The 15,768-nt window shown below is 41.9% G+C and overlaps 1 protein-coding gene across 2 annotated transcripts in view; it reads right to left on the reverse strand.

Annotated features, from left to right (window-relative positions):
• The window catches only part of zfhx3 (zinc finger homeobox 3), a 136,401-nt gene that overhangs the window by 48,944 nt on the left and 71,689 nt on the right, over nucleotides 1–15,768 (reverse strand). For both annotated transcript variants that reach the window (XM_039610654.1, XM_031758066.2), the window contains exon 5: nucleotides 10,612–10,843. In XM_039610654.1, the coding sequence (XP_039466588.1) occupies nucleotides 10,612–10,843 (232 nt within the window). The remainder of the gene's footprint in view (nucleotides 1–10,611; nucleotides 10,844–15,768) is intronic.

Below are 15,768 nucleotides of genomic sequence, written 5' to 3' on the forward strand. Positions count from 1 at the left end.
TTTCCTAATTCCTGTTGCTACACCGGCCCCTGTCCTACCTTAACTTCGTCCTACCTCAGAATGTGGCCCCATCTGTTAGACTGACAGCAACTTGTGACATGGATTCAAACACATCCACTGTGTTCTCCGTTCTACATCTCACACACAAATATGCGCCCCATCTCGGGTTTCCCAGGTAGGTGAAATATTCAACATATACATGAGAGGGACCGATTTCCAGAAAAACCTCACTCACCAAGCGCTGCTAAGCTTATACATTTTAATTTTTTAACTGAAAAATAACTATTTTTTTTCTTCTCTAGATCTTAGATTAGATGCAACCAAAGATTGATGTGTTTCCTCCATTCTGCACAGATTGGAATATAAAGGTACTCTTGAGATAGTCACTGCTCAGCATTTCTGCTAAAGAGATGACAAACTGGGGTAAAAAACACAAATGAACTGATGAAGCGTGGCCCTCAAATTCATCTAAAAACAGTACGATATTGTGCTGCAAATAGTACCATAATTCTATTCCATACAAACATCTGTATCACTGAACAGATCCATCAACTCTGGGTTTTTTGTTTTATTCTTTACAGGGACTGTTAGAGGCTAAACATATAGAGCCCTTAGAACAGCATACTTAATTATCATTTCTGACAAGTGTTAAACCACACAAGGCTAAACCTAATAGATGAGGTCATTTCTAATTACAAGAAACAACAGACACCACACTGCTATTGATCTTTCTGTTGGTAAATCCATAAAGTATCCCACCACCATTGCTTAAAACTCACAGATGTCCTGAAATTGTCAAGGTTCAGCCAAATGTAATTAGCAAACACATTTATTTTACATATAAAATTAATCGATTGGTCCTATAAAAACAAACACCTATATATGTATAATGATTTGAGTCGCTAATGATAACTTCAGGGATTTATGAACAATGTATTTTCATAAGGGGGGAAAAAGTTCACCATTAGAGAATGCTATGTTCACTTGAAATCGATGGTGATATACTTAATAATTTTAGAATATACACAGTTTGTATTTGTGGAGAAATTGCAACACATTGCACAAACTGACTAATATGCGTGTGTATTAAAGTACTACTGCAATCTAGAACACTGCGTATAATATTAGGGAAAAAAGCTTCCCCTCTCTATAGCAGAACTTGGTTTAACATAACAGATTAATCCAAAATCATAGTCTCAAAGTTTTTAAAGAACAGATGATCAACATTATTGTGTAAAATGATGTGTAAATGAAGGCTATGTGTAAATGAAATGAGAAAAATAGACCAATAATTTGCTTAGAAAAAGCGTGCCGGACTTTTTCCTAGCGCTGCGCCATTTTTACTGTTGGTAAAATAAAAAGTGTGAAATATGACAGCAAGAGACACAAGTGTGCAAACTTGTTTATTATTCATGTCTGTGTCACAGGGTGAACACTGACAGTTCCACCAGAAGTAAGTAATTAAGCACAAATTATAGTATATATAAATTTGTTGTTGTTAGGCATTGATTAACTGGTAATTAGCTGAAATCTTGTTGTTGCAGTAACTCCTTCTCCATGTCAAGGGTCATGGTGGAACCTTTTCTCACCAGCTTGTATTTATTTGTGTATATACCAGGATTTTCATTTACAGTCTCTTACTTATCATCCATTACTCTGCTCTTCCATCCTTTGCTCCAGACAGTGGGAAGAAAATCTACGGTCAACTCACAAAACAACAGCGGCAGAGCAGCATTTCCAGCCAGATAAAGAGAAACTGAGAGGGACTGGCTATCTATTGGAGGAAGAGGAACACCATAAATATGACTGAGGCAAACAAAAAGCATTCTGTTCCAGATTGGTACTCGGCAGGTGTTCACATCTAGTTAAGCAGAGTTGGGATGTGAGAAATCTATAGAAGCTTTCTTTAACAAATGTTGCTCTCACAGAATAATTATTGTTTAGCTAGTAGACACCACCCACTAACATACACTCTTCTGTATGTGTTCTGCTAATCAATCGCATTGTTCTTCAAAACATGATCTTATTTCATGCATCGGGCCTGTTGGGAAAAACACCTGAAAGTACGCAGCCACAGGCTCTGGACCTAAACGTGCTTTGTAATCAATGGGAACTTACCACAGCATCACTGGTGGTATCACACTCAAAGTGGTGTGAGAATTTCTGTTTGCTGCCGATAGCCAGCTACAGAGGGGAAGGGGTGAGGGGGATATTTGTGCACACTAGACAAATCCAGCACAATTCCCAATATCCGTATGTAGAAGGTTCCCTCTAATGTCACACACACACACACACACACACACACACACACACACACACACACACACACACACACACACACACATATACAGTAGAGCCTCCCTCCCACACATAATATCCTTTTGTGTTTTTCATCAAACTCATCCATTTCTCTTCATCCACCCCCCCCTTCTACCCCCTCCTCCCCCCCTCCTCAGGTGGTGTGTAGTGTACTGTCAAGCACAGCGTGAATCAATGACTGGTGCTCACGCCCACAGGTAAAGGTTAGAAAGGTTCACTATTGAATTATTTCTGCACTTCTCTCATTGCTGCCATCTGCCTGGCTGCTTTTAGTTGATGCGGTTAAGGCACTGGAGGGGACCCTTTTTACTAATGCACTCAAAACATGAATGCATGTGTGCGTTTTTGTGTGTATCCCGTGTGAGTCTGCATGTTGGTTTATTTGTAAGGATGCTTTCTTCACATGTAACTAACATAACATGAGTTTTGCACACATGACCGTGCACACACGCACACACAATTATGCACACTCTGTTCGCCACTCATGCCTATCTATCAGACAGTAGATAATGAATCACAACATCTGTGCTTTCAGCTAGTCTTTGTTTCATGTGCCTTTATTCTAATGGAGCCTTCAGAGTGTGAGGGCAACATGCTGTTGGATAGGGCATCCTTCACTCTCTGGTTTTGTTTTGCTGTCAGCGAGGCTGATCGTCTCTGCTGGACCCAGGGTGAGCTCATCCATAGCACAGATCATGCCCTTTGATCCACCAGCTCCCTCTGGGGGGCACAAACAGCCTTATTAAAAATGGCTAAATAAAACTTTCCTAGCCTCAACTCGATAGTTCCCAAACTTTACCCCAGCTTCCTCTCTGATGCTGCCTATGGTCAAATTGAGCAGCCTAATTCTGACAGCGAGCCGCACTGTTCACCCGATACCAAAACACAGAAACAAATGAAGCCATATAAGTTTTTAACAATTTATTGCCTTTAGTTGCTAAACTACCTGGCATTACACTCGCACTGCAATCAATACCACAGACAAAAGAATGTTGGGTATAAGACGATAATGCGAGCCTTAGGGGGAACGTTTAAGTGAGGACTGTGAACAGAAACTTAGGAAGAAGCTTAAATATTAGAACTATTACACACAAAGAGGTAAAAAAAAAATATAGGAGTAGTAGTAGATGTAGTTAATTATTGGGCCACCATGTGCCTATCAAGCAATCGTCTGTACTCATTGATTCTACAAGTTTATTCATTACTGGAGGGATGGAGCTCAACACGTCAATCCAAAACCTCCAACATGTGTTCAGCTACGTCTGGTCACCGTAAAGGCCCTGGCACCATTTTTCTATCCTCATCAAACCACTACTTTTGAATCATCCTGGAAGAGACCACTCCCATTAGGATAGAAATGTTTTATCACAGGATAAAGGTGAAAACTTTCTATTGATTTGCAGTGACCCTTTCCTCCAAGGGGATAACTGGACCCAAACCATCCCAGCCAAATGCCGCCTACAGCAGAGCAGAGCTATCAGATCACCTACCAGTAGGGGTCAAGCATTCAGGCCTATACCGTTCTCCCCACATATGCACTTACAGACTTATTGAGAACATGCTAAAGGATGACTCATTCCCAGATCTCTACAGAGAATGGTTTGCACCACTAAACACTCAAATGTGTATTCATCTTTATAATGACAGGCTTATACACTGCAGTCCTATTCTAATATTCCTCTCTCTGTTCTTGCTCAAATGCTCTGATAATGTTCTGCATCGACATTCTCAATCCCCTAAGAAAGAGCTGCTCATGAGAGTTGCTCTTGTGTTTCTTTTTAACTAAAGCAAAAGCATCTTGGCCTTCGAATGTGCACAATTCTTTTAACTTATTCCTTTCACATAGATTTAAATGCAGATGTCAATTTATGCGCTGTCCCTACAGTGAGCAGTCTGTGTGACTGAAACTCCTGAAGCTCCAGCCATTTCTGCCACAGCAATGATCAATGAACAAAGTCATTTTAATCTTTTTGTCTTGGTATCTCAATACAAAATCAGCAGGGTTTGTTTTGCATTTTTGTTATTTTTGTTATACACACCACAAAGCATAATTGGATGCTAATTGCTTAATTGTTCTATGTTCTGCAGCTGCATGGAAGCGTCTGCATTTGTTGTGTTTCTCCACTCATTTTATTTGTTTTTTCCCTTTAATTTCACACCTGCTTGTATTGTATTGCTTTCAGTGTATTAACATTGCCCAATAATTTCAAAAAGTTATTTTACTAACTATATATGCATCTCTTGATAAATGCTATTTACCATCAAAAGGTTTAACAATGAAAGAAAGCTTGTGATCACATTTAAAACAGTTAAATCATACTGTTTATCTGTATAGGTTTCTTTTAAATTGTCTAATTAGAAAAGTCATCCACCCACGCTATCTCACATTTACCTCTGGCTGCACTAAAAATAATTTCTGTATAAAAGCCAGACAGACTTAATCAAATAGATTTCATATAATTCGGTCATTAAAGGGTGTAAACCTGTTTTTCCTTCATCTCATGTACCTATGGCAGCGACATGACTGGTGCTATAATTAAACCCATCACAACCATTATGTCTTTGGCACCTAATCTATTCCCTCCTCCTTCGTGTGTGTCTGTCTGTAACCACAGACTTCTCGCCCTCAGCTCTGATTGACAGACCCTGTGGAGGCTGTGGTCACTCCGTGTGACTGACACGAGGGGCAGCGAGGCTACTGCATTACCTCCTTCCCCTCCCTTTGAGTGCCTTCTGATCCTGCAATCCAGCACCTCACACCACCGATCGTCACCTCTGCTCCAATATCCAGCAGCAAAGGCTCTAGGCCTGAAAATAGAACTCATTAACACGTTTAGTAAGTACAAATGAGATGACTCTCTCCTGATGGACTGTCTATCTTTTGGATCAGCTTTCAAGGAGAGTGTGTGGTAATGACAAGAGAGAGGGAAACCAATATTATAATGTGCTGCCGGCCTGCTCTGAAAATGGGCTTGATGACAGGGAGAGCCTCTTGCACCCACACGGCCTGACTTTCAGTGTGGACACCTATGTGTGTGCTCGTTTATGGGTATGCAAGTTTGCAAAATAAAATCTGGCGCATAGTTACACTCACGTAACATAACTAACATGCAGGGTGCAAAACATACACAGCACAGACAAGGTGGACTAAAGTGAACTAATGTGTGAAAGTCTCACAGTACGACTGCTTCATTAAAAGGTTTGCATTGCGCTTTTGAGGGCCACTTGCTTTTGGTGTCTTAACATGACTCAGCCTGTCCTAATAGGATTCATCACTTTACTGATAATCTCATTTTTATGTAAACGCTCATCTTTGAACTTTATGCTGCCGCAAAGCCAGATGTATTGGGCCGAGTGGCACACCAGGAGTCAGACTTTACCCAACTTCCAGCCTGAGGGGAAAGCTAACCAGTATTTACACGAACGATGGTTCAGTCACCAGACATTTTTATTCGCAGCCTATCCCAGAATAGAGTGGCGGCTTTCTGGTCAATTTGCTATTACAGGATGAGCCAGGAGAGGAATTCATACCAAGCCTGTAAAGCAGGGGGCACAGGGAAAGAAAGGACTTGCTTGTGTTAGTTTGAGCAGCAGGGTCATGAATTCTAAAATACAACTGGAAAATCTATAAAGCCGTCATTTTGGCTTTTTAATAAATGTCTAGTCTTTTGTAATATTTTCAAAATGAAAAGTAATGCATTTATGAATTTCCTGGCACGTTTTGCAGACAGCAAACAATTTCCTTTGCTGCCTAGATGCCCTTCGGACAGGGATTAGAAGGCAGGCGACTGACAGAGGCCTGACTGAGCTGTGGGCCCTCTGGGGCCCTGCTCATCCAGGCCTGCACAGTCCTCATCCTCATATCCACTCTGCATCACCAGGCAATAACAGCCTTTATTAAAAGCGCATTGCAGCAGTGTCTGTCTATACAACTTACTTTTAGATTGGCCATAATGTGGCATGTAGAAAGGGTCTGGTGGTTAGGGGCTATAATATCCTGTTTCTGGAAAGGTTTACTTTGCATTTTAACAAGTATGAATAAAGAAGGACATTCCAGAAATGGCTACCGTCTGTTTTGCTCTTGCCTGTGGGGAGCAAGAGCTCTGACCATAGCCATTGCATGCCATCAGAGCGTGGCCGGGCTCACCTCTGATTTTACGTAGCTTTAATAGCAGTAACTTCACCGCTGGACGTGAAGATGGTTATAGTTTGATAGCAGTAGATGATAAAATCCGATTACAAATATATACATATATATATATAAAGATCAGTAATATGCATTCTGAAAACATGGTAGTAATTTGACAGACAGGATGCAACACACTATCTCCCATCATTAAATCTCAAGGTGAGCTCCACAGTGTTTGGCAAACCCTAAAATATGAGCAACTTTGCTCTATCAGAGCATTTTCCACACCATTGTGTATTTTCCAGCGTTTTCTGACTGTCTCAAGAATTATGCATGAGGTAGAAAGGGAGGCATGTGGGGAGGGAAGAGAAATGCCTCTGTTGTCAGGATGGGCCTTGCTATTAGGTGTGTGACCCTGAAAGTGCACCCCTTTTAGCGAAACAAGCAATGGATCTCATACTGGATACCACTATTATGCAGTAATTTGTATGCATCCTCTCGTCTCATTTCCATTTATTAAAGCACACAGCTCCCTGTCCAGTTTCTCAAACTGGTCATTGAAAGTAACGCTGATCCAGCCCGGAGGTTTATGTACCATTTTCGAGCAGTTATGAAGTGGCAGAGAAAACAACCGCAGAGTCAGAGTGAGATAACCCCTCCCCAAACCAGTCTTCGCCCTCGAATACCCAGGTCTCTGTGTCCAAACAGACAGGAGACAATGACTGGTGGCTGCCCAGGTGGCCCCAGCCCCAGCCTTCTCCTTCTCAGCCTCCTAGGCTCACAGACAGGGATTTCCTCCTGCGATGAGAGCCAAGCCGTCACAGCCCAGCGATCAAGGGCCCGCCATCTGTGACTGAAGCAGATTTACAGCAGGAGCTAATCCACACTGTCAGCTACGTTTGTTTTCCATCTCTGCCTCCACCATGCACATACATAAACTCACTGCAAACTCTCTACAAGTGAGAAACACTCACTTTTTACCCTTATAAAACACTCTCTTCTGAATCTCTTCCATCCATGCACAGACCTTAAGCAAACACTAACCCCTTGCACAGAAGGACATTTACCCATCAGCTCAATTTAATTTTGCCCCTATTAAAAGGCATGATCTCATTTTGCTCTATGCTTAAAAATAATTTTAGTTGTTAAAAATGAGAAACCTAAATGTGTCACTGAGTTACATGCCCCGGTGAACATCATTCATAAGAAATAGGGTCATCATGTCTCTCCAACACAAGCTCCCCAAATTCCTCTGCATCCGTTTGGGACTTTCCTCTGTGTATTAGTTTCTCCTGGACACTTGTACAACCTGATTCTTTACACTGACAGCTGTCAACAATCACTATAAACACCTGCAAACTACACTTGGTTTCACCTTTTTCTCTGTAGTATCATAACATATATTTGCTGTTATAACTCTCCTCATAACTGAACACTTGATTGGAATTTTAAACATCTTCAGTTTTCAGTTTCATCCCTATATCTTTTCTATTTTATCTTTATGTAAATATGCCAGCTGCTACTCTTACAAAAAAGAAAGTAGTGCACCAGTTCAAGTCAGTGCTGAGCTTTGTTCTCTGCACACAGGGCAGCTGTGTGGGGTTGGGGTCCCTCTGAGACCTTCTTTGTTTCGCCATACATAAAGGGTTAAAGAAGACAAATGGAGGTGGGGCCACAGAGTAAAATGCCTAAGCAGCACATTTATAGTATGGGCAAGAATTAAAACAATGCAGGCTTTTTATCCCCGTGTTAGTCTAATTAAAAAGAAACCTAATTTCTGCTGCCCTTGCTCTCCTTGGACATTCAGCCCGGAGGAGATTTGTGGCAATAAATCCCAGCAGTCAGTGTTTGCTGCATCCTCATAAAGAACATGGATATGCAAAGTTGTAAAACACTCCAGATCATATGTGAGGGCACCCTAAATTTACTGCACTGCTGTCATAGCAACTTAACAGGCAACTTCAACATAATTAGCCAAAAGAAATTGTTATGTAAGAGTTGTGTGAGACTACCGTTGCATCCCACCTTTGTGTAACGCTGACATGTCTTTGATCACAGAACTGAGGGTTTTTTTTGTTTGTTTTGAAACGGGGGAGGTGGGACAAATTTCATATGTTCTGGCAACAAACCCAGAAACGCAACAAGCCCAGCACCTAACAGCAGAGAAAGCCCTCGCAGGATCACAGAACAGCAGCAGGCCAGGGAATTACTGTCTAGGTGACCCAGAAATCCAGGGGCAACTTTGTTTTAACAAACCAGGGAATGTTCCACCACTTTAGCAAGTATGCCTCAACCACAAAAAGAGCCCTGTGCTACAGAAGAGCTAAAGAAGAGGAAATTAAATATTACACTGGGAATGGCTCAATCCTAGCTGAGAGGTGGGGCTGGCGGTCCAGCACAGCTGATGCTTTTGCGGTGTGAAACGGCAGAAGTGAAGGGTGTGGAGTCAGCAATTTTAGAGTTAACGATTATAGACATAGAGCTCTGATCATTAAAGTAGTAATGTGATCAAGATGCTCAGTTTTTACACACTGCCTTCCACTTAAAAGATCTCGTTTGTACACGGTTAGCTGTCAAGGAATAGAACGAGTAACATCCCACAAGCTAAACAACAATACTATACAACGTTAGAGCCTAAATAATAACAAGAAATTGCATTAACATCCATCCCGATAATCAAGCTTCATCGTCACCAAAACACACTCTACAACTTTTTTAAAAACTTGCTCTTGTTTTTCAATTCTTCTGTTAAATACCAGTGGTCTTTTTGAGTAAGTGAGAGTTGCTGTAATTTGATGAAGCTCTGCAAGGCGGCAACCACTGCTGACGTGTGTGTACATGTAATGATACCGTGCACACACAGCCCCGCTGCAGGGACACTTTGCCTAACCTAAGATCCTTCATCCTGGCACAAACACGGGCATCTGAAACATGAAAGCTTAAAAGAGGCGAAGAAAAAAAATACGAATCATAAACACTGCATCTACTGAAAAACAGAAAACACATTTATTTGCAAAGAGCAAAACAACTCCTCCTGTCTGGAAAAAAAAGAAAGAAAAAAAGATCCCAACCCCCCACCCCTTTTAACCTAAATGGCCCTTCCTCTTGCCTTGCATGTTCGCTTGTCCACTGTACTGTAGTCATTAACATATTTGGAGTGCAGCGAGCAGAAAGCTTAATTGTCCCTAATTGCTCGGCTAAATATGTTCTCTAATGATTTGCTTCAGATCTGTGACTGCCTTTTGCGCAATTTCCCGGCTGCTGGCTTCATTATCCCTGCCTCCTTGGAACAAAGCGTCTTCACAGGCTGGCCTTTTTTTTTTCCTCCTACATAACACAGACAGCGAGTATGTGTGCGAGGGAAGTAATGGTTCCCTCTTGGAAGGACACACAATAGAGCCCCTTTGTCAGGGCACAGGAGTTAAAGTGATTAGAAAACCAAATCTCTACTAAGAAAGAGTGTTAATTGACCACAGCTCACTCTTCCTAATCAGTCCATAATAAATGGCCAATTGAGGCACTTTGTTTCAGCCGTGCAACTGTTGTTGTGGCGGAGTCTGTGTTTTTTTGGGGGGTGTTCTTCTTGTTGTTGCATCTGCTCCTGTTGTTCAGCTCCTCCTTCCTTCGCCCTAATGCTTTGCCTCAATGTGTCTTTAATGGTTTCTGTTCTCGCTGCACAACATTGGCTTAGTAGGAACATTTTACATAAAGCATAGTAAATCAGAACTACAACGGAAGACAAAAGTTATAGAGTATTGTGTCACACAGTTCTGTACACGTAAAAAAGTCCAAATGTACAAACAAGTGTAGTGCCCATGCATATAAGTTATGGCTGAGCGTCTTCATCATTTCAGAGTAAACTAAGAGCATATGCAACAAGAAGGCAAACAAACAAAACTTCATTTAATTTGGAAACATATCTATTAATGGTCACATTTAGTCTATGATGAAGTTTGCGTGAAAGTGGGAAGCCTTTGAACAATTGTGAATGCAAAGTTTTAATGACTCAGGTAAATAAAGCTTCTCAATTGAGCATGCGAATGCGTAATTGTGTGCAAGAGACACAGCTGCGTAGGCAAAGACATCAAGAAACTAAAAAAAACAAACAAAACATATGTACCATAAAGAGACACTAAAAGCAAGCCCCAGGGGCATGTTCTGACCTGTATCTGAAGAAGGGCATTTGCGGATGGTAAAGATGGAGCTGAGGTCCTCCTCCTCCTCTGGCAGGCCCTTCTGCAAGCGCTGAAGCTTCCTGAGGCTCTCACTGCGTTGGTGCTTCATAGAGCGCACATGCTGGATCAGGTTGAGCTTGGCCTTGGTCGAGTAGTTGCACAGCACACAATGGTAGTAGCAGGCATCACCCTCCACCGCGTTTTCGTGCTGCTGCAGGTGCTGTGGGAGGCGAACGAGCGAGAGAGAGGGGAAAGATAGAGATGGAAAGGAACACAGGGAATGAGAGAGATCGAGAGGAAAAGAGAGAGAGAAAGAAGTTATTGTAGATGGCAGATAGCTGGCTAGGCACCACCGACTCACTTTCACTCACACAGTTGGCAAATGAACAAATCAATTCCCAATCACAGCCCTGTTGTTTAACATCCAGACCTCTTCCACTTCAGGACAACTGTTTGGACTGCACACTTGTCTGCGTGAGTGTCTGTATCAGTGGGCTAACAGGACAGGAGAGGCCTGGGAGGCATGCAAATCTCAGGGGCCCAAGGGCGGGCAGGAATCGCATCAGCCACCCTTCAGAAGCCGCGGGTCTACAGCCTCACAGACGGAAGGAAGCATTGATCCCCTTCACTCAACAGAAGCTTCCCGTCTCTGAAAAGGAAACTCCAAACATCTGCCTGTTTCACGCATGGGATACTAAATATTGATCATGGTGAGTTAAATCCTCACTCTCTCATAGAAAAAGAGAGGCAAAGCCAGCCAGTGGTGAGGCAGGAGGGGGACTGAGGGAAAATGGAACATTCCACAACAGGAGGACAACCTTCAGAGGACAGGAAATCAGCATCAGTATTGACCTGTCAACCCCAGCACTTCCTCCAAGGCTCCACAGCACGCCTGGTCCAGCTTTCACCCACTCTCCACAGAGTCACAACATGCACAACACCCTATAGTGACACCATGCCACAACAACCTCTTGTCACACCACCAGGCTCCAGTCTAATTACCTCCTGCATGGCTCAATCAATGATGCAATGCCAACACAATATGTCTGAACCTGGTGCGAGCAACAGAGTTATTGACCATTATCCTAAAGCATCACACTGATTGTTGGTGGATGTTTACAATAAAAGCCCCAGACCGGGCATGGCTACTTGTGTCATGCCTGTCACGTGCTGTTTCTTATATCAGACTCTGCAGTCTCGCTGTGGATTTCTGTGGCTGCAATCGATGTCAATCACCAAAAGTTTTCCTCTTTTTCCTCTGATCTTATTGGCCCCTGTGTCTCCTGTGAGGCATGCTGAGAGAGTACGACTAAATAAGTGTAAAATGCAGATTGTCTTATGCGGAGAGATTGTGGATGAATATATACCTTTTTGTAGATACAGTACAAGTGAAACAGCTGTTCGACAAAAGCCAAAATAAGGATGAAACACTACTGGATACACTGAAAGGTATTTCTGCTCATTTTTAAAGCTATAATATGCAGCAATTGTCATTTACTTTGTAAACACAACACTCCCTTGAACAAGCTTGGAACTGGATGAGAGGGGAAGAAGTATTAGTAAAAACTAATCACTGACCCAGATAGATAGGAATGATTCTTTTACTGCTATTGCTTAACATTTATACTTCTTTTACTGGCTTTAGTTGCATCTCTTCTTGCAAGAAAACACCACCATCACACAAGTGAGATTATTTATATATATTTTTAAAGAAAATCCTGTACATTGTTCCTTTAACAAGGCAAAATGCACTGAAGAAAATGAACCTTAACCTTAACGTTGACCTATACAATTTTTATACATTCAAACAGTATTATCTTCTATGTGTCAGTTTGCCTTTATAAACCATTCATCAAGAAGACACTGAGCTATCCTCTCCTGCACTAGACGGCCTGTTTGGCTGGCTGGAAGACATAAAAGCAATGGAAACATTACACATTTAACAACATTACTTCTAAATCAGGTGTTGACAGGCTGGTGAAAAAAAAGTCATAACAATATTATGCCTCCCTAAAAAGCTCTTGTCCCTTTCTCCTAATGTTTAATTTTCTGGCAATATTCTAATATTGCTATGGGGTTTTCTGAGCTATTGTGTTTCATTCTCTTTGGCTTCATATTTCTCACTTCTACACCTAAAATGTGCATTAAGACACTGCTTCCAGGAAAAGGAATAGGAGTTTTTTTTTCCTCTTTGTGAGCCCCACGGCTCAGTGTAATAGAGTTATTAGGTGATTGTAAAAAGCTCTGTGTGCTCTCCTTTCTCGCCTCGTTTTAAGCCATCCATGATGTCATGAATAGGTGTTGCTGGATATTGGGGGAGCCCTCCTCCTTTTCCTCCTTTTCCTCTGTGCACAAATATTGCATCAGGACTAAGGCAGAGAGAAATCTGAGAGACAGATTTGGTTATAGATGACATCAAATCAATCAAATTTCTTTTAGTCATAGCAGATGTCTTGAAATTTAAAAAAGGAGCTCTTGCTGCAAATGACTCAAGGCTCCAAAAATCTGCAAGAAAACCAGTTTTTAAAAAAAGTGACAGCACCTGACCAAGACTTCAAAGCTAGTCTCATGAGGCAGAAAAAAAAGTCCTGGGAGTTTTACAGCTTCCCATAAAAAGCACAGGGTTTATATAGGAGCGAACCTGAGACTGCCTGCCCCAGAATCAGCCATAATTCACTATAAACCTCGACTGGCCAGGAAGATGTCCTCAACAGGGCCAGATCTGGCTTGCCCCAGTGTTTGTGGCTCTGTCTACAATGTCAAATGGTTACACCTGTAAACCAACACTTTCACCATCTCTTATATTGGCCATGACCCAAAGCAGTCTGGAGCCCTTTACAGAGCTAGTGAATGAGAGAGGAGAGTGAGGTGGTCGCCGCTCATTCAGTATTACGGAGAGGACGATGGTGTAAAAAAAAAAAAGAAAAAAGTCTTGACCAATGAACAACAATGCGCATTTGATCATATCACACGTTCTCTAATATTGATTATGTGATAGACTATGACCTATCCAACTGTACAAACTGCTTGGACAAAGTGCGCTTGCGGGCCAGCTTCTTTTCCGATTGTGTGCACACATGCATATACACTCTGAATGTGAAACATAATAATGTATGAGACAGGGCCTATGTCTGTTTCCTATGAACCTGCAATGAAGCCCCCAGTTGATAAATCACCTCCAACTGGAGTGCAGGAATTTGGCAGCTTAATGAAAAAGTCATGTTGGGTTGGGAGGAGTTGGTCTGCCTGGCTCTTAGGTTTCTAACTGCCCTATCAAGGCCCCAACTACAGGGGAGCTGTGGAGCATAATGGGGGGACTCTGGCTGGGTCAGTGGCATGGATTCAATACCACTGAACTGTCTAGGAATTTACAGCAGTTATATAGGAGATTCAGCTGGGCGAGTGTTGGTGGCTGCCTGTATAATAACATATTAAAAATACTGCAGCAGTGACTGGGAGATTTTTAAACACAATTAAAGGCGATCAAAGTGCTACAAAACTGCGACTAATAAAACAGCTAAATAAACAAGCTTTCTGAAGCTTCACATTGTACAGTAGCAGTTGTTACAGTAAAAAATGAAATGCAGTCATAGTTTTTTTAAGCCTCTCTCTTCGATGGAGCACCTTACCTCTTGCTGTGGAGGCTGAAGCAGTGCTCAGTGCTTTTTCAGGTAAAGAGGGACAGGGGCGGTGTGAGCACCACCCCATCCTCTCTCTCACAACTCTACAGTGCACCTTGCCCTCTGAGTGGGCAACGCATGCCTGTATCAGTTTCACCACCCACCCAGAGCACTGCATACATCTGCATTTCCATCCACTTAAATGCAAAGTAAAAGTGGACCTTTAACACAAAACAGTGTGGTTGCAGAGAGAGTCCAGCTAGCAGAAGATGGAGGTGGGCATTACTGGAAGGGTGGAAGGGAGACAGAAAGCCGGTAATTCCAAAGAATGGCTCCCAAAGGAGCCGTATAATACAACATGTACACGTAACAACACATACAAAAGTATAGACAAAAAGAGAATCAAAAATGTATGCATACAAACACGCACAAATACGCACACACAAACACACACACACAGCCGTGTACCATTATGATCATACCCTAATTTCCAACATTAAATTTGGCAGTGCTGTTAATACAAAATTAATGCATTAAAACAGATGACTATCTGTGAGCTAAATAGCTATCAATTCTAAGAGAGCTGCCAAATTCCCTCTGTGAGAGAGCTGGTGAGTATCTGCTTGGATATTGCTTTGTAATTGTCTCCCTGATTCTCTGTACTAAAAGCTCTTGTCTGTGTGTGTGTGTGTGTGTGTGTGTGTGTGTGTGTGTGTGTGTATGCATGATTGTGTGCGTGCGTGCTTCATGGCTTAAACTGCAATTCACACCTGAAGCAATGCAGTGCACAGCACTCCAACAGAGCAGATCTATGATAAGATTACGTCCTTTAAATCACAGAAGTAGAGGTTCGGTTTTGTCTTCCTCACTTTAGAAGTGTTACAATAAGCCGAGGCAGCACTTTTGTTGTTATTGGGGTATTTTTTTATTTTTTGGGGGGCTTTTTTTGTTATTCAAATATAGCAAAATCAATGCAAAAATTCCAATCAGTGAAGTAATTGTATTACACTCTGAATGGAGACAATGAAATGTGCCGCTTGGGTTGAAAAAGCAACTAAAGGCAAAGGGATGATAAAATCACCTTGTGCTATCGCTTCTTCATCGAGGCAACTTGATAACCTGTGCCTAATCTTCAACTAGTTTCACATGTTTTGACAACCAAAGAATCTGCTCTTAGTGAGAAAAAGTGTTGCACAGCAGCACAAACACTTTGCTGGACTCAAAACTGGTCTGGGCCTGGAGGTAGGATTTTTGTGTCCAAACAGACCAAGCAAAGCTTTGTGATTACCATTAATTTTTTTTTAAATCTTAGCATCTGGTATGCCTAATGCAGACAAGAAAAAGAAAAATATACATAAAGTTTCAATATGGATGTCAAGTGTATAAGCCGATTAGGTCAATACTCATGTCGCTTTCTCCGCCATTCAATGTTTTAGCATTGCTGGTGCAATCTGTTTTAAAAATGGTGTTTACAACAATGTACATAAACTCAAGCTGGCAATATTAAAACGTCAAACAATGTTTA

Source organism: Oreochromis aureus, linkage group 1 (assembly GCF_013358895.1).
Source record: "Oreochromis aureus strain Israel breed Guangdong linkage group 1, ZZ_aureus, whole genome shotgun sequence".
Lineage (NCBI taxonomy): Eukaryota > Metazoa > Chordata > Actinopteri > Cichliformes > Cichlidae > Oreochromis > Oreochromis aureus.